At 43.6% G+C, this 18,972-nt stretch overlaps 1 protein-coding gene across 3 annotated transcripts in view; it reads left to right on the forward strand.

Moving 5' to 3' along the window:
• The first annotated feature begins 5,466 nt into the window (after nt 1-5,466).
• The window catches only part of LOC142213953 (cholesterol 24-hydroxylase-like), a 137,011-nt gene continuing 123,505 nt past the window's right edge, over nt 5,467-18,972 (forward strand). Inside the window, exons 1-3 of one of the 3 annotated variants that reach the window (XM_075282586.1) lie at nt 5,467-5,616; nt 10,466-10,543; nt 12,490-12,571. In XM_075282586.1, coding sequence (XP_075138687.1) covers nt 5,480-5,616; nt 10,466-10,543; nt 12,490-12,571 — 297 coding nt within the window. In that variant the 5' untranslated portion in view covers nt 5,467-5,479. The remainder of the gene's footprint in view (nt 5,617-10,465; nt 10,544-12,489; nt 12,572-18,972) is intronic. The other 2 variants (XM_075282587.1, XM_075282585.1) reach the window with 2 other exon arrangements.

The following is an 18,972-nucleotide window of genomic DNA, read 5'->3' on the forward strand; positions in this document are numbered from 1 at the left end:
CCCTCTGTGCACTGTGGGCGTTTCCCGTGCACCCCTCGCATCATACTCTGTTCACGCCCTCCTGTCTTGGTTCTTTTATATAAGTCTCTCCTCCTGCTTTCCATTCGCAGCCTCTAACTGTCTCTTCCCTGCTTCTGGAAAATGACCTATGATGACGTCACTACTGCTCTGTGATTGGCTTGTCCCTGTGATGATGTCACTACAAGGTCCTTCGTCGTCTAAGTAGTGATCTGTGTAGAGCAGGGGCTGCAGCTCCCTGTGTCTATCACAGGTCTCCATGTGCAAAGTAGATCTATGCTATGATAGACACAGTGAGCTTCAGCCCCTGCTCTGCATAAATCTCTACTTAGAAGATGACAAAGGAACTTGTAGTGACGTCATTACAGGTCCTTTTCCAGAAGCAGGGAAGAGACAGTTGGAGGCAGTGAATCGAAAGGAGGAGGAGGGACTTACATAGAAGAACCAAGACAGGAGGGCGTGAACAGAGTATGACGTGAGGGGTGCATGGGAACGCCCACAGTGCACAGAGCGCTCATTTACATATACATTTAAAAGGTAATTCATTAAAACATAGGGGTCTTTTAACAAATGATTAGCAGGACTTGATTAGCCTTTTTATAGGCTATTTAGGCAAATGTTTATCTAAAATAGCGAAAATCCAGTGATAGAGCCCCTTTAAAGCTGAAGACTAATCAGTTTTCTGAAAAGTGGATGGTGAACGGGCACAGGTTAGTGACAGGTTTGGTCCCCACAACCCCACCAAATTTATTAGAGCTTACACCAGAAATTGGCATGAATGATAGCTGAAAACAATTCCAGCTGCTAATACTTAGTAATACCTTGAATATGATCAAAACTAGTACAAGAAAAGCATGGGCTCCACGTACTCTCTGGTGACATATGTGAGTGACGTCCTGGGTCTTTTCCTGTAACCACTGTGCGGCAAGGACTTATGCTGGAACAGACCCCCGGGTGATACTGAATCAAACAATGAAGCACTGTTTTTTTGTTTTTTTTTAATGTTTTTCCCAACAAATGGATAGTTTCACCCAGCCACACTGAGTACACCCTTAACATTCCAGTCTCCACAAGTCTTATACTGTAGGTGGGGTTTGGAGGTATACAACCTAGCACACTGTATTCCCACCGCACCTGCCTACAGAGTACAGGCTGTCATACAACCATATAGACTGCTGACAGGGTGCAAGGAGTAATCTAGGTTTATAGCCTTTGGACTAGTTCACACGGGGCAAAATGGTCAGGATTTTGATGCAAAATTCATGTCAAAATCCTGCCGCCTCCCATTGAAATGACATTTTTGACAGATAAGAACAAGGCACCTCTACAATATTAAGCTAGAGATTAAACATCAGATTCATGCACAGGCACTGATAACCAGTTATGTTTAATGTTTTCACTGGCAAAATTCAGGATAGAAAGGATAAGGGAATGCATGCAAGAACAAGGTACTTGCTGTAATTTCAACAAACAAGTAGACCTTCTTCAGTTCTCTCTCTCTTGCAGACCCCTCCAAGCTAGCCTGCCTTTGTTGGCTTTACAGAAAGTTCCATGGTCAGCGTGGTTAGTTACTTGATCAGCTTGGAAGTTCCTTGGTTAGCTCCGTCTCCAGTCTTTGCATGTTGTCTCATTCACTATAGTGGACTGCAACCAGTTATATCCTCCCTCGCCCCGGATTAACTCCTCGCCAACTTCTATCATACTGTTATCGGGGAAGGGGGGTTGTTGGCACTGTAAATATGGCTTCTACTCAGGAGCTGTAAAACACAGCAATGCCCACACAATGCTCAGACCTGACAGCAATGCAGACACAATTTTTTTCTAGGCACCACGTCAGAATAGCCTTAAGAAAGACTGTTCTTCTCCTACCTTTCGTTATCTTCTCAACGCCGCCGTTTGCCTACAATCCCGGTTTCTTTCAGTATGCAAATTAGCTCTCCCGCAGCACTGGGGGTGGGCCCTAGCACTCAAACAGCACTGGGGCGTCCCCAATTTTGCAAGAGAACTCTCTCCAGCACCGCCTCCATCTTCATCAGGAGCGTCCTCTTCCTCTCCTTCTTCCGGCGGTGGCATGTAACTTCTAGGCCTCGGGCAGAGCAGACTGCACATGCCCACAGGCCACAAGAAAATGGCCGCTTGCATAGTATTGTAAGCGGCCATTTTCTTGTGACCTGTGAGCATGCGCAGTATGCTCTGTGGAAGGCCCGAGGCCTAGAAGTTACAAGCTACCGCCGGAAGAAGAGGCTGATAAGGACGCTGCTGACGAAGATGGAGGCGGCGCTGGAGAGAGTTCTCTGGCAGCATTGGGGATGCCCCAGTGCTGTTTGAGAGGAATATCAAACATATTTTGACATCACAAGTAAGAAACACAAGAAAGAAAGAAGTTGTGGGAGGAAAGTGTAGAAGGAAAGATAAGGGGAGAAAATCAATCCCCTGGTGTGTCTGCCTTTCTATGGCCAAGGCATTGGGAAATGTCCAAATATGTGAAAAAACAAACACTTGTGGGCTTGTGAAAGCATCAGCATAATATGATGTAAAACAGATGTTAGTCAGATGTGGAGGGGAGCGTTCGTCCATCTTTGTATATGGTCAAGTAATGTACTAACAGGATATGTAGGGCCAGAGTCCCTCATGCAACAATCTCTTGTGAGGGGTCATTCTGCAATAAGTTGATATGGTTGAAGGCACTAGGGAGTACCTTAGTGGGACTTACCATACTATGGCTACCTATACACTTGCTATGAGTTCACACTATCAGTTGTTGTCAATGAAGGGCTCACAATGTAAATTGTTTGTTGGTAGACCACCATAGTTCTAATACTGGTCTGTATTCTGATGTGTGTTCCCAATATTTTGTCTATGTTCTCTCTGTCTAGATGGGGCAAAGATCCCTGTACCTGAAACAGAACTGAAAACTAAATACTTTTCTTGCGTTTTTTGTTAAAAAACTAAAATTAACTGCACATAAACATTATATTTGTATTTTTCAAAAACGTTTTTTAGTATCACAGAATTTATAGAAATAAATCAAAAGGATCTGCAACAGCGTCTGCACACACGATAGAGCTCAACAATAATGCTTTCACTAGGGGCAACACGCTGGCTCAGTGGTTAGCACCGTAGCCTTGCAGTGCTTGAATACTGGGTTTGAATTTCCCCAGGAACAACATCTGCAAGGAGTTTGTATATTCTTCCCATGTTTGCGTGGATTTCCTCCCATTCTACAAAGACATACTGATAAGGAAAAAATGCACATTGTGATCCCTATATGGGGTTCATAATCTAAAAAAATTTAAATAATGCTTTTACTATGCAAGACCCCATTGAACAGTAGGATGATCCGATGAAGGTCACATGAAGGAAAATGTTAATTGTGACCTATTGTCCTATGTTTTGAATTATCATATATTTCCTTTTGCCTAACCAGAGTGATCGACTTTCCTTTGACTGTAATGCCAGGAGCAGCTGTATAACCTCTGTTACATAGGAATTTGTACTGTTATAGGGATGAGAAAGTGTTTGTTCCTTTATATGGGCTGTTAATAATAATAAATTTTATTTATATAGCGCCAACATATTCCGCAGCACTGTACAATTTGTAGGGTTCAAATACAGACAAAGATAAATTACAAATAAAGTTACTTCACACAATGGGACTGAGGGCCCTGCTCGCAAGAGCTTACAATCTATGAGGTAGAGGGGGTGACACAAGAGGTAGCAGGGGCAAATGATATACTGAAAGTGCGGTCTGAGAGATAAGAGGAGAACCAGGAGAGCGCAGTGTCATTGAGGCCGACTGAGCGGAGCATAGTGAGGAGGAGTTAATGGTCAACAGTGTCAAACGCTGCAGAGAGGTCCAGAAGAATAAGAAGAGAGAAGTCACCATTGGATTTAGCCATTAGGAGATCATTGGAGACTTTTGTGAGAGCCGTTTCAGTAGAGTGCAGAGTGCGGAAACCAGATTGTAAGGGGTCAAGCAGAGAGTTAGCAGAGAGATAGCGGATCAAACGAGAATAAACCAGGCGTTCCAAGAGTTTAGAGATGAAGGGGAGGTTAGAGACGGGTCGATAGTTAGCAGCACAGGACGGGTCCAGGGAGGATTTTTTTCAATAGTGGGTTTATAACAGCATGCTTGAAGGAGGATGGGAAAATTCCAGAAGAGAGACAGAGGTTAAATATTTTAGTAAGGTAAGTTGTGACAGGTGTTCAACTGTGAGTGGGGGTAGAGCTTTGGTAAGATCCCCTCAGAGGATTCTGGAGCGGGCAGGAGACTAGGGAGTCTTCTCTGATCCCTGGAGGTTGTTCAGGGAGGGAATAGTGAGGCCGGGCTATACTACAGCCTGTTGCGTAGTACTTCCAGCCAGCATAGCATAGCATAGAGCAAGGCAGGAGAAAGATGGCTGACTGATTCAGCTGATATGGTTGGAGAGCGTCAAGGGTTGCTAAAGGGTTAAAAGTAATCTGCATGTATCAGTTTGTGCCATTTCCTTCTGGTTTCAGCTTTTTTGTGCGGAGAGAAAAGTAGAATGAAAAGTAGATCTTGTGAGACTTTGTCTCTGTAATAAAAAATAAAGATGGACAGCAACCAATCCTTTTTTTTTTTCATTGAAGTCTATGGAAAACGGATTACAAACTGATTAGAAACGGATAGCAATTAGTTTTTGTCCGTTTTGCAATCAGTTTTTCCCTCTGCGCATGCTCAATGAAGTAGAGGGAAGAAAAAAAGATGTATTGGTCAAAAATGGACACAAACTGACACAAGCAGCTAGTTTTTTTGAACGGACACCCACTGACTAACGCAGCGTTCACACTTGCACTTTGACCTGTCCGATATGATTTGGCCTAAATCTCCAAAAAAACTTCATAGGGACAGCTTGCCAGTGGTCAGTTTAAAAACTCTTTCATTTCAATGGGTTTTAAAGTAAACAGCCAGTGACCGAATGCAGCATCTCCACCGTGAAACCGTTTTTCAAGTCAGACATGCAGGACTTTAAAAAAACGGATTCGGGTATCCGCTGTGTAACCATTTGGAATCCTTTTTGTGCCAAACCATTTTTCTCTTAAAATGGTTTGCAATGACGGATACCAGATGCAGATGTGAACCCAGCCTTAGGGAATATATACACAAGACATGCATTCCCATTTTAAAAGTAGAAGCTTTATTTCTAATTTCAGATCTAATCTTGTAACTCATAAAGTATCTGCAATAGCAGAGATACAATATAATAGATAGGATATGAATGAGTGACATACAATGAACAGAACTATGTATAATGTTACCAGTCAGGGCCCCACTTCAGATTCTGAACTACAGCCAAGACTTTCACTGCAATCTTTTTATCAGATACAAAGGTCTGTCCCAGAGACAATCCTGCCCTCCTTCTCCCGTCCAGCCTGGCTGAATAGCATTACATAACAGTCAGCCCGAGGACACAGTTTTTATACAGTCCGCTTAGTGACTATGGATCTGCTGGGCCTCATTTCCTGGGTTCTTCTGTTGTTCCTGGCCCTGGTTGTTATCTGTTTCCTCCTGTACTGTGGATACATCCATTACCAACATCTGAAGTATGATCACATCCCTGGACCCCCAAGAGAAAGGTAAGGAATATAGATGAGCGAACAGTAAAATATTTGTTATTCATTTCGAATAGTCGCTCAATATTATATGCCCTATTATAGTCTATGGGCAAAAATGCTTAGTTTCAGAAGCAGGAACCCACCATTCGACTCAGGAGGACCACCAAGTTCACTATGACACCTCAGGAAATGATGACAACACCTCTAGAATGCAACTGGGACAGCAGGGGAAGCATGCCTGGGGGCATCTAACGCGCCCATGTCCCAGTATTACCTCAATATCACAGCCTATCAACTAGATACTTTCCATACTCAATAGAATCTCTATGAAAGTTGAGAAATACTTGGAAACCTTCTTTACTCTACAATAGTATGGATCAGAAACCACTTTCCCTTCCAACACCAATTAACCAAGCTTCACCAGCATCATCCTGCTGAGATGGAGCCACTAAAGGAAACCTTGCCTTCAAAGGCATGTTCTGGAGCTGCGACTAAGCCAAATCTAAACACAGAGTCCTTTGGAACTGAACAAAATTCACCAGCAGCGTTTTTGGCCCTTAGGGTGAGTTTAGCCTTGCACCAGCACGTGTCCTGTAACATCAGGTGGGCCCTAAGTTCTGCACTTTGCACAAAGTTCTACTTGACCACTGACGCGTGGACAAGTGCATGCGGCCAGGGACGCTACATCTCAATCACAGCACACTGGCTGAATGTAGTTGAGGCTGGGACCGGGTCACAAACTGTGGCGGCCTGCCTTGTCTCCCTGCCCAATATTTCTGGCAGGAGTGCTGAAACACCACCCTCCTCCTCCTCCGCCGTTAAATCGACCCCAGCTACGAGCTGGAAACGCTGCAACACTGGCATGGGGAGATATCAGCAGGCCGTGCTAAAAGCTCATCAGCTTGGGGGACAGACAGCACACTTCCTCCGAGGTGAGGGATGCCATCCTGGATGATATGGCAATGTGTTTTTCCCCGCTGCACCTGGGGCCAGGCATTTTTGTCATCTGTGATAATGGACCAAACCTGGTAGCGGATCTGGAGCTTGCCAGCCTCCAACACAGTCCATGCCTGGCCCACGTTTTCAACTTATTGGTGCAACGGTTTCTAAGATCGTACCCCAATTTACATGAGCTACTGGTTAAAGTGTGGCACTTGTGCACCCACTTTGGAAAGTCTACAGTAGCTGCTGCTAGCCTCAATACACTCCAGCAACGCCTACATCTGCCCGAAGCACCGGCTGTTGTGCGAGGTCACCACACGCTGAAACTCTAGATACCATATGTTGAGCAGGGTGTGTGAGCAGCAGAGACCTTTGATGGAGTTCCATCTCCAAAACCCAGGGTTCATCAAAGTCAGCTCCCTCAGTTTCTGCACCATGAGTTTCCATGGGTGGCAGACTTATGTGAAATCCTGTCCCATCCTTTACACTGGACAAGAAACATTAGCATGTGCTCATCACAATTCCTGATATGACAGCTGCGTTAAGCAGGGTGCAGGGTACAACGCAGACCAGGTCCAAGCACCAGGAACAGGTATTACAATGGCTAGCGGATAATGCTTCCAGCTGATTTTCCACCAGCCAGTCAGCCACTACCTGCAGTCGTGTTCATACCCAAGAGTCTGACCCTCCTTCCTCCCAACATGCCCAATCTTCCCAACAGAGTCATCCCACCCTTGCCCCCTCCCAGGATCTCTTTTCGGGTCCTTTGACTTTCTCTCCATCTGTTGAACTACTTCCCAAATCCCAGGAGCTACCAGACAACTGTGTATACTGATGCCCAAACACTGGAGCATCCACAACCACCTGGCAATTTTGTGGTTGTGGACCTGCAACCAGCATTTTCCATCCTCAGTGATGATGATGAGACACAGTTGCTATCAGGGCAGGCTGTTGTCATGTGCGGTTTGTAGTAAGAGGAGAGTGAGCAATTGGAAGAGGAGTTGGTGGACGACGAGGCCACCGACCCTAAACGGACAGGGGTGATGTCTAGGTGCAAAAGCAGTGTAGATATGGAGGTAAGCTAAGCAGGAAAAAAAGGTGGCTAGAGGCAGAGGCATGGATTGGGGTGATGTCTAGGGGCGAAAGCGGTGTAGATGTGGATGCAAGTGCAGCAGCAAAAAAGGTGGCTAGAGGCAGAGGCATGTCCAGAGGCAGCAAGGCCAAAGATTTTCCGTGTACTAGCCACTCATGCAAAACTCGCTCATGTTGCCAGACTTATGCGAGATCTCTCCGTGTCTTTGAGGATTCCACCAAGAGAGTCAGTTGTGACGACGCACTCATGAGTGTTACAATCCCGCTCCTGTGTGTAATACGAGAATCCCTCATCGCCATCATGGATAACGCATTGTACGCTGAGGAGTCGGGCATAGGAGCAGAACCTACCAGCAGGATAGTCAGTGCACACTCATGTCTGCTTATAGCAGCGTATATTGATGGGGGAAGAGGAGGATGACGAAGTTGTCACACAGGAGGCTAGCGTCACCCCCTGGCCAAACTACCGCCACTGAGGTGCCTAGTGTCGCCAGTTACATGACAAATTTAGTGCGGTTTGCACACTTTGCAAGTCTAAACTGATAAAAACTTAGCACATGAGAGGGAAGAAAAAAACGTGGTTTTTATACACATAGTGTGATCCCAAATAGAGGTCCTACATCAAAAATAACGAGTCTATACCAAAAACAAATATAGAGAAACAAAAAAAAAAAAGTAAACAGACACTCAAAATAATGAGGTCATAAAAGACCAAGATTCATCCTACTAATATTATAAATGTGAAAGTTTGCGTGTTTAGATGTTTGGATGTTTGCGAGTTTGGATGTTTGTTCCTCAATCACGCTAAAACGCCTGGACGGATTTGCGTGAAATTTTCCACAAACGTAGTTTTCGCTTGGGATTGAAACATAGGCACTTTTAGTGCCGCTAAACAACATACTTACTTGCCAGGAGAGTCACAAAAGCAGGACTACCAACCCCAGCTGTAGAATCACACACACTTCTTTGCATTTCCAGCCACAAACTACCTGCACACTCCTTATTGTCGCCTCAAGGGTAGCCCTAACCCCACTCAATGTCATTTACATGTATTTGCTGACCTTACACAGTCACGTTACAGTAATATACCTCAGCAGCCTACCAAAGCCGACGCTCCTGGACCGCCATGTTTGCTGAACATCAGCGCGACACTGCTTGGGCAGTGAGACGAACTACACTGCACTGAGGAGGCCGCACGCACACTTCCTGCGTACAGGTCACTACAGCACACACACAGCCTGGGCCGCACACTGCCATTCCACAGTCATCCCGACCCTCAAATTTACCTTACCTGGCTTGCTTTTTCCACGATCCTCCTGCTTTCCACGATCACCACGCTCAGCGGTAAGTTCGTAGCACACATTCTTCTATGGACAGCTGCTCCATATATAAGCTGCCCTGCTCTTTGTCCTGAGTCCTGAGTTCACACATCTGTGTCCACCCAATTCTCAAATCACCGCAGATGAAGTCGCGGGTAAAAGCTAGTAATGAATAAAATATACAAACTTTAATATTACCACATTAAAAAATTATACAAAATATATGATGCAAGTGGCAACAGTAAATATACAAAAATGAGCACAGCAGAAGTGTCCAATGGTGCCCTAAATAGATTTAGATAGATAATTAAACAATAATACTATTTAAGGCTGTATTCACACAGAGTAACGCCAGGCGTTTTTTGTGTGTTTTTTGCACATAGCGCCACGTTAACGCCGCGTATATGCCGCGTTAACGCCGGTCAACGCCACCACAAAATAGCGCGGCGTTTGCACTATGTGCAAAAAGCACACAAAAAACGCCTGGCGTTACTCTGTGTGAATACAGCCTAATTTTACTAATTTAATTACTTGTGCTCTAGAGCTCTGCTTGCTGTCATTCATTCTGTTCACTCCCAGTAGATGAGATCAGTCCATGGTCATTTAATAAACAGTCCATGGTTATGTGACGAGCACATAAGTACACAGACATATTAAGGCTGCATGCACACGGAGTCATACCGGACTTGTAAAAATACTCATTCACAGCCGTACACGCGGGCGCTGCGGACGGTTCTCGAACACTTCCCATTCACTTCAATGGTGAACTCCGTGTGCATGCAGCCTAATGGTGGAAATCTGAGGAGCTGTAATGTCCAGTCTCACCTTTCCCTCACTTTACGGATTATCAACTATGATTCCACCTGGGATCTATTAAAAACATAAAGGTGGTCAATGAGAGCTTAAAGGGGATGGCATTAGGAAGTCCTAGTAGCCAGGCCTCCACCAGTCATCATACTGTACATCTCTTTCTATTTGTGCAAATTTCCAAAATGCTTTTGCCACAATGCTTTTGCTTTTTTTATTTTTAAAAAATAATTGTACTTTAATATAAAAAAGCTTTGTGTTTTATGGAAAGCACCATGTAATCTCAGCCTTAAATGTTGAGGAATAGGGCAGGACGGCGCTCACAGGTCCAATAGATTTTATTAATAAGAATTGCAATAAGAAGTGCAATTCTTCTTATTAATAAAATCTATTGGACCTGTGAGCGCCGTCCTGCCCTATTCCTCTGCTGTTTCCCCGGTTGACACAACCAGTGCCTTTGAGACGTGCGGCTCCCCATACCTGGTATCATATACACCTTAGTACGGAGTTGTGAACGCTCTCACAACCAAACCAGGTGAGAGGTCACCAGGTCTGATACATTCATTACAATTATCTAAAAAGGTGAATAGACTAGCTACACTATAAAGTGTGCTCGGTGTTTTTCTATCTTTTACAGCCTTAAATGTTAGCTGTGAACTCTCAGATATAATGTGTAATGTAAGTTTACTGTGATTTCTTTGCCATTCCAGCTTTTTCTTTGGACATTTGCCCACCATACTGAAGTTAGAAAGCAATAACCAACTTGTATATGACTTGTTTTTGGAATGGTGAGTTATGTAAGAGTTCAATCCTTTAAATACATTGGGAGCAATAACTATTCAGAGTACCTGAGTCAAAAGAAAGAGGAAAAATAACACCTACATTTTGTATGTTCACTCTCCTTTGCCCCAGACCTAGTTTTGGCTTTGAATAATGCAAGCCAAAATCTGATATGTAGATACAGCCTTGATAGACACATTATGTGGTGTTTTGCACCGTATCAGTGTTGATTTACAACCATCTAAACTCCATAGTTTTGTGGATATGTCAGTTTTGATTAAATACAGTACATCAACAGTCTAAGGAATTATTCACATGTCTGTTATTTACATACGTGTACTGTCCATATCTCATACACATTGATTTTGTTCTAATTATTCCCATTCTATTAGCGGCTCATTACATATAACAATTTTGGCCTATTTTACTATTCTATATGTCCTTTACAGTCTATGGGTAAGTGAAAAAAGTACAGTATTCACCCGTTTTCTGTCTGTATTTCACTTTACAAACTCGGTAAAAAGCATAGCATTTTTTTCTAAAAATGGTTTATTCTTTTTTCACATACATGACAAACAGATGAGCCACTGACACTACACATTCAGAAAATCAATATATCTGTTTGCTGTCGATAGAAAACAGAAAATAGAACATGTACGTAAAAAAGGACCTATGGGTTGTATTATGAATCTGTGCTTCTACTCCCTTTTTTCCCACTCTTGTGTTTTGCATTTTTTTGAGGCGTTTTAGTCATTTTCATTGGTGTAGAAAAACAGCACATGCTTTAAAGCAAGTAAAACTCTAAGGTCCATGTGCAAGCCTAAGTATCTACAGTACATACTGTATACTGTATCTCTGATGGAGATGGTATTTATTATATTAAGGGATTTTTTTCCAGAATTATTCATTGATGTTAACTGTTCTTTATCAAACAACGCGAAGATGAGAAAATCTTTCTCTTACTGCACATTCAGCCTGACCTCAGCCAGGATGATTGTGGGCTGACTGGTGGCGGACCAGCACCCTCATTCTCCTTTTTCACTGGAGACTGTCCTCAGCTATTTCTGGCACTCCCATTGCCTTCAGTGGGAGCGCCGGAGAAAGCCAAAGTACAGCTGTTCACTATCAGTCACTCCCACATTCGAGCCTGGGTGCAGTCAGGCTGAATGCGCAGTAGGTGAAAGGTTTTGCCATGTTTGCTTCATGGGATAATCCCTTTACGATAGATCACCTATTGGAGAGCAGCAGGAATCCAACACCTAAGAAACCCACCAATCAGCTGTTAGAAGTGCCAGAGGTGTTCTTTGCATGTGATGTCATGTTCATATGGCTGGTGCGCAATTCAGTTCCATTCAAGTGAATAAGTTGAGCTTAGTAAGTAGTGTAGAGGCACTAAAATGCTGCAGCCTCTTTAAACAGCTAATCGGTTTGTCAGACCCACAACAATAAAGTGTCTTCTTGTGCCCCCATACACAATGTATTGCTTTATTGTACCCCAAACACAATATAGTCCCCCCTTGTGGTCCCCCACACTCTATAGAGCCTTCTTGTGCCCCCATATACACACAGTAAAATGCCCAAAAAAAGGAAATACTCACCGTTCCCTCTGAACAGGTCTTCTCCAGTTTCTGCTCTCAGTGGCTCAGAGTAAAAGCTGCCATGTCATCATCATACCCGCCTGAGTTACAGCCAGTGGTAGCAGAGACACTAGGCGAATGGTTGATTGGGGACTGATGGCTCCATTGCTTTATCATTATATCAACTCTGTAACCAGGACATTGCTGCCCAGAGTATTTACCAACTCTTGTAGGAGTCTGAGAGGTCTGGCGATTTTTTTGGAAGCCTCCCAGACGAGTGTTGTTAGAGTTGGCAAGTATGAGCAACAACTGCAAACTGAATTATATGAATCTGATTGAAAATACTGAATTTAATTTAATTTTTTTAAAAACTCCAGGACTGAGAAATATGGCCCAGTTGTGCGTATCAATGTTCTACACGAGGTAGAAATTCTGACAACCAGTCCAGAAGCAGTAAAGGTAAGAACATTGCATCATATATAATAGAGTGCTTTATGCAAGGGTAGATTAAAGGGGCTCTATCAGCAAAATTATGCTGTATGAGCCCCACATATGCGTGAAATAAAACCATAAAAACATATATGTAAATCATACCTATCGCGCACGGTGGGAGGTCCTCCACAGTCCAAAGTCATCATGCTGTCACGCCTTCCTCTTCTTTCTTCTTCCAGCGACACCCTTCTGTCCTCGCTCTTCACTGCCTTCATCTTCTTTTCTTCGGGAATGAAGAAGTTGACGAGCGTACTGCACATCTGCAGTACACTCGCGTACTTCTAAGGGGTACTTAGAACTACAACAAAAATGGTGCCAGCGCGTGCGCAGTAGCGCTCCGGAGGGAGCACTATTGCGCACATGCGGGATTTGAACACAAGAAGATCAGAAGATCAAGGCGGGGAACAGCCAGGACAGGAGGACATCGCTGGAAAAAGAAAGAAGAGGAAGGCGTGACAGCAAGATGACTTCGGACCATGGAGGACCACCCAGCGTGCACGATAGGTATGATTTACATATATGTTTTGATGGTTTTATTTTAAAACGGGGGGGGGGGGGGAGGTTTAAAATAACATTTGCGGTGCCTGAAAGGCTATTCACATATATGTGGGGCTCTTACAGCATAATTTTGATGATAGAGCCCCTTTAAAGCTGCCAAATGTCCTTGACTGTATGTAGATTGTGGGCCCTCACAAGTCCAAACTTTTTAAAGTGATCTGCCTAGAAATGGTACCAGAACCAAAATTACTCCATTGAACATTGAAATGGATAATGATGTTAAGTCTGAGAACATGAATCAAGATTCTTATACTTTATAAGAATGTATGTTATGTGTTTTGGAAATACTAATTTTTCCTACAGTTCTGAGACAAAGGACTTTGAATCCAAGATGGAGTTTATATCCTGTCTTCTGCCTCGTGGTAGAAGAGGCAGAAGTCTTCAGGTTACAGCAAGGAGGTGGTGCCCAGCTGGATGTCAGAGGTCTGAAGCCAATGAGAGATGGACAACACTCAGGAATGCCAAAAGGATGCATTAACCACTCCCTTCTTTGTTTCTAAAGTGTGTGGACTTTCAATAAAAGAGCCAGTAATGCTGAGCTGGGCTAAGGAACTGAGCATGGCTGGTTTGATACGGAAACTCAGTGTCTATCTCATTCTTAGCAATTGTGCACAAACATGCTCATTTAATTTGGACTGACTGATTGATCCAGGATATAGCCGAATACGGCTACGACAATGATATATAAATGAAAGGTTTTCTGTTTGTATATGTTCATGTGCCATTTTTATGCCTGTTTTTATGATCCTTTAATAGCTCAGAACGACAAACATTAGTGGGCCTCTTTCAGAGATTTCATAGGTGCCCACCCACCTAACCGTGTTCCCACAGACCTCCGTCAGGCTGTAGTGAGGTCTCCAACTCTGTTCTTCATGAACCTCCCTGCTGTAGACCTAATCAGCTGAAGCTTGAATGATGGAGCATGGAGCTCATAGCACTATTGTGTAGTGCCCATATATGTAGGAAAAGAGTAGTTGTACTGTGCCCATATATGTAAGATAAGAGAAGAGACACTCCATAAAGCCCAAATATGCACAAAATTGCAAAAAAAAAAAGAGTCTGTGTGGGCACAGTTTATGAGAGGTTATTTTTTTGCATTTTGTTCATGTTAAAATATATTTAAATATTTTAATGTAATTTTTGATATCTTTTTTGATCATTCATTACTATATTACACTGCAACACTTCTGCGTGTTAGGCCCAGTTCACATTTGTGTTCGGTGATCCGTTTGGGGAGCCCGCATGGGAACCCCCCATCCCCGAATGGAATACAGAACGCATTGGCAAGGGGTGCACTTATGAAAGCACACGGACCCCATAGACTATAATGGGGTCTGTGTGCTTTCCGCACAGTGTCCGCATGGAACATGCAAACATAAAAGTACTTCATGATCTACTTTCCTGTCTGCATGACTCGTGTGGAGAGCACACGGACCCCATTATAGTCTATGGGGTCCATGTGCTTTCACTGCTCACTGCTTGTCAATGCGATCAGTAGTCCGTTCGGGGGGGTCTCCATGCGGACTATCGAATGGATTACCCTACACAGATGTGAACCAGGCCTTAAGCTTGTTAGCTGTATGGTGGGGACACTACCGTTTTTTAATATCCCACGCTGTCATCCATCACAGGATGAAAGAAATGGACATTAAAAGACAGATGCAGATTAAACCCCTCTGTTTGGTATAAGATAAGATAAGATAATCCTTTAATAGTCCCACAATGGGAAAATTTCAGTGATACAGTTTCATAGATGGTACAGTGATGAAGGAGCCCCCAGTTTTGCCCTACTTTATGAGACTCTTTATAAGACCCTGGATTAAAGACTATATGTTTCTAATTTCTGTTATACATAAAATGGCGTGTAGCTGTTTGTTGAACTAGCTGACTCATGGATCTATGCTGGCTCAGTAGCCTTATGTTAAGATAAGATAAACCATTTGTGTGCTAACAATTGCTAAGTAATCATTGCTATTAGACACACTGTGAGAAACACAATATTGCATAACTCATCTAAAGCATTTGAAAATATATGTTAACCAATTGTATTTGTGGTTACATCTTGTTACACCCTGTCAAAAGAGTATAAATAAACAAGGCATCCCACCCATCTTTGGGAATGCTGAGATACCCTACATCTGCTTGTTGGCTTCTGTTATTCCCCCATTCACCTACAACATGTGATCTCATCCCCTGTGTGACAGACCACCTGTCCTGGTCTGCCACTACATTACCTGGTGGAGAATGCCACGGGCTCCACAACAGCACTCCAGCCATGGACATCGATACAGAGACCAGGACCCAGGAAGACCGCGGTAAGTAACCCATTGTGTTACTGCCTGTCTCCTGATCTCTAGTGGTAGGTATCTGTGGTGGGGGTGGGAAGTGGTGATTCTATAGTGTTCTAGGTGAATGATCTTTCTCTTTCCTCTTTTGCTGCTTTATATGTGCTTACAGTGTTTTTAGGCATGTAAATGCTCGACTGTGTGAGTGGCTGAGATAAGCTGAGCCCAGGTAGGGTCTGTTCTTCTACCACTGAGTTATGCAGAAAGTCTGAGAAAGCAGCCTGGCTTGTCCGGGGGCTTGTCTTGGAGGCCTAGGACTCAATAGTGGGGAGAGGTTGACGGACCTATCCTGGAGGAGGCTGTGAGAAGTGGCAGTGTATAAAGCTGTCCAGCAAGATTGTATAGGGCCCCTGCAATTCCTTGTTGGTACCTGGAAAGGTGCCAGAGGTCAGGGAATAATAATATATGTTGTCTCATGAGTCTATACATGTATGACTAACGTATAAGTGGACAGTGTATGTGAACGTATGACACAGGATTAAGGCTGATCTCGACACCTTGGAGTTACGCAAAAAGTCTGGGTATTTTGCTGACTGGCTTGTCCGTCCTGATGCCCAGAGGCCTATGACTCCCTGGTGGACAGGTAACAGCAGTTTCATCCTGTGGATGTTGAGAAGTTTGTCACTCAGTTCGTCACTCTGTTTGTCACTCTGTTTGTCCTGTCCTGCCTGTCCCATACGTATGAAATTTATGACATAGGTTTAGAGTGGTTTCTTACCATGATTTTTTGTTCTTACTGCTACCTTTAGTTGCTTTCTGTGCCATAGAAGGAACGTAGAGGGGTTCAAGGGGTTCCCAGTGGGGAACGCCGGTGGGGACGTGTGAGTTACTCTGTGTGTAAGCAAGGCTATATAGTAGCTTTGCCTCCAGTGGATTAGTGCTGCCTCGGAGGTGTGTCCACAGCACCACTGGTAGAGATTAGTGTTGTCTCGGAAGTGTGTCCACAACACTGTGGTAATTCAATAAGCTGGCCAGCATTTGAGTAGTGAATTACCTGGAGCCGCCCACGGGATGGGGGCTACACAGAGTAAACGTCCTAAGCAGAAAAATGGGCCTCTGCGATAGATATTGTGCAATGTGCAAAAGGAACAGAAGCAACTAAAACTTGCAGGCAAATGATAGATATTGGGGGCAGGAGTAAATGAGACATAGGATGTACAGACATGGCAGACATTCCTCACTAACTGTAAGGGTTGGTTAGAAGACCATGACAAACTTGACCAGGCCACAATGTGGTATGACGTAGCCCGGGCAATGACAATGACTGGACATAAAGCTAAAGATGCTGATAAAATGAAATTAAGTCGCCAGGAAATAAGCCTGTACATCCTCACAACCCATTTCACGACGGGACTATCAAACTGACAATTTTATAACACAGGCCCAAGTCTCTAAGCAGACAGTAGCCGACTATGCCACAGCTTTAGGATAGCTCTGGCTTGACAGTGAGTGTGAATCAAATGACAGTAGGACGTGAGACTTAAAAACACACATTCATGTATGGATTAAAAGTGCCCATACAGGATGCTGTCAAGAAGGCCCGCCCCGGTGGCGGACCTGCCAGTTCCCTGATCTAGTGGCCATAGCTAAGGGAGCTGGGCTCAGAACTACAGACTAAGAAAAGACTGTAATGGTTAATAAACCCTTCAGACCGAGGGATAGATTTCAGAAAAACAGAAAGAGACAGGCCCCACATGATAAAAGTAAGGTAGAATGTTGGACTTGTGGGTTGAAGGGACACTATTCAGCCAAGTGTCACCAAAAAGGTCAGGGTACTGGCCAGGCCTCCCAATGAAGTGAAGGCAATCCTGTAAGTTCAATCAATGTTCACCCGCTCTTTGACACCCCCCTTGTGCACCCTTGTGTCCTTAGCAGCACTCTAAAGCGTTGTACTGTTCTAAATCCAGCTGCCCTATTGCCAGTGGATTTAGAAAAGGAGGGGGAGTCAGATGAAGCCAGTTACACTGATCAAAGTGGTGAAGATCATGATTGTTTTTTTTTTGTTTTTGTTTTAAGTCCTATTTTATTAAATTTTTACAAATTTTTTACAAGTACAACTAGAAAACAATATCAGAAAAGTAATTGAGAACAAAAATCCACAGTCTAAACTTGTAGTCAAAAAGCATAAAACAATACTACATTCTGAGTCCAAGAAAAAGAATACAGCAATTATACAGAACAACAAAAATAAACATATCAAATCGAGTATCCTGATGAATTGTTCTTTTATACAATCCACTTATTGTAACCTAAAACAAAATACAGGGAATTAAAAGTTAAGTCACATAATCTCCGGGTAGAAGACAGAAAATATTAGGGGGGGGGGGGAGGAGGGATCAAAATGAGCAAATAAAACAGTATTTCCATCCACAGTATCCAACAGTGCAGTTCAAGACTCAAATCTACACCTACTAAATATGTCTTTAGCAGGTCTAAGATTCAACAAAGAGGTTTTCTTATATTGCAGCCACGGGGACCATACTTTCAGAAATTTATGATGCGAGAAGTTAGCCCAACTCGACAATTCTTCGAATCGCGCTACCAGATCCATGGTCGACAGAAATTGTGACATTGGTGGCGCTGAGGTCTGTAACCAGTACAAAGGAATGAGACACTTGGCGATTTCTATCATGTGGGTCTCTAGGTTAGATTTAGAGGGGGTGAAAGTAGTTGACGGTACAGATAGGCAAACTAATGCTGGTGTCAGTTGTAATGTCTTAGACGTAACCTCTGAGATCACGTTTGATATTTGTGTCCAATAACTTTCAATCTTGGAGCAAGACCACCAGATATGTGATATTGTGCCAGCTTCAATCCCACACCTCCAACAAAGATTTGAGGTAGCTAGGCCATGTTCAAAAAGCCAATATGGCGACTTATACCACCTGCTGAGCAGTTTGTAGTGCATCTCCTGCAACCTTGTACATGCTGTGAAACCATGGGAATGCTTTAGAACAAATTCTCTTTCCTCTTCTGAGAGGCTAATGTTAAGGTCTTCCTCCCATGATTGCAGGTATTTTGGACACATAGAAACTGCCATTGCCTCTACATACTGCTTACAAACTTTAAGAGAGCACAATAGGCGTCTATTGGCAAAAAGAGCCTTTTCAATTGGGAGAGATTCTCTAAACAAGTTGGACCTATCAGGGATATTTTGGAGCACTTTACTAAAGTGTGCACAATGTAAGAAAGACAACGGGTAATTCGGGATCATATCCTGTAGCTCTTGTGGAGTAATCGGGGACGTTAAAGAGAAGAGATCTCCTAGTCGTTGACCTTCTAATCTAGACCAGAAATCTTCATAAACAGAGGTATCTCTGGATATCAAATACGGGGTGAGTTCTGCTGGTAAAAGCTTTTGTCGTTCTTAAATGAAGTCTAGTAGACATGTCAAGCCAGATCATACAGGGTCCCAGTAAAAGGGGGTCAAAAGGAATCTTGCGAAACATCTCGCGAGTGGGCAGC

The sequence above is a fragment of the Leptodactylus fuscus genome, chromosome 7 (assembly GCF_031893055.1).
Source record: "Leptodactylus fuscus isolate aLepFus1 chromosome 7, aLepFus1.hap2, whole genome shotgun sequence".
NCBI classification, from domain to species: domain Eukaryota; kingdom Metazoa; phylum Chordata; class Amphibia; order Anura; family Leptodactylidae; genus Leptodactylus; species Leptodactylus fuscus.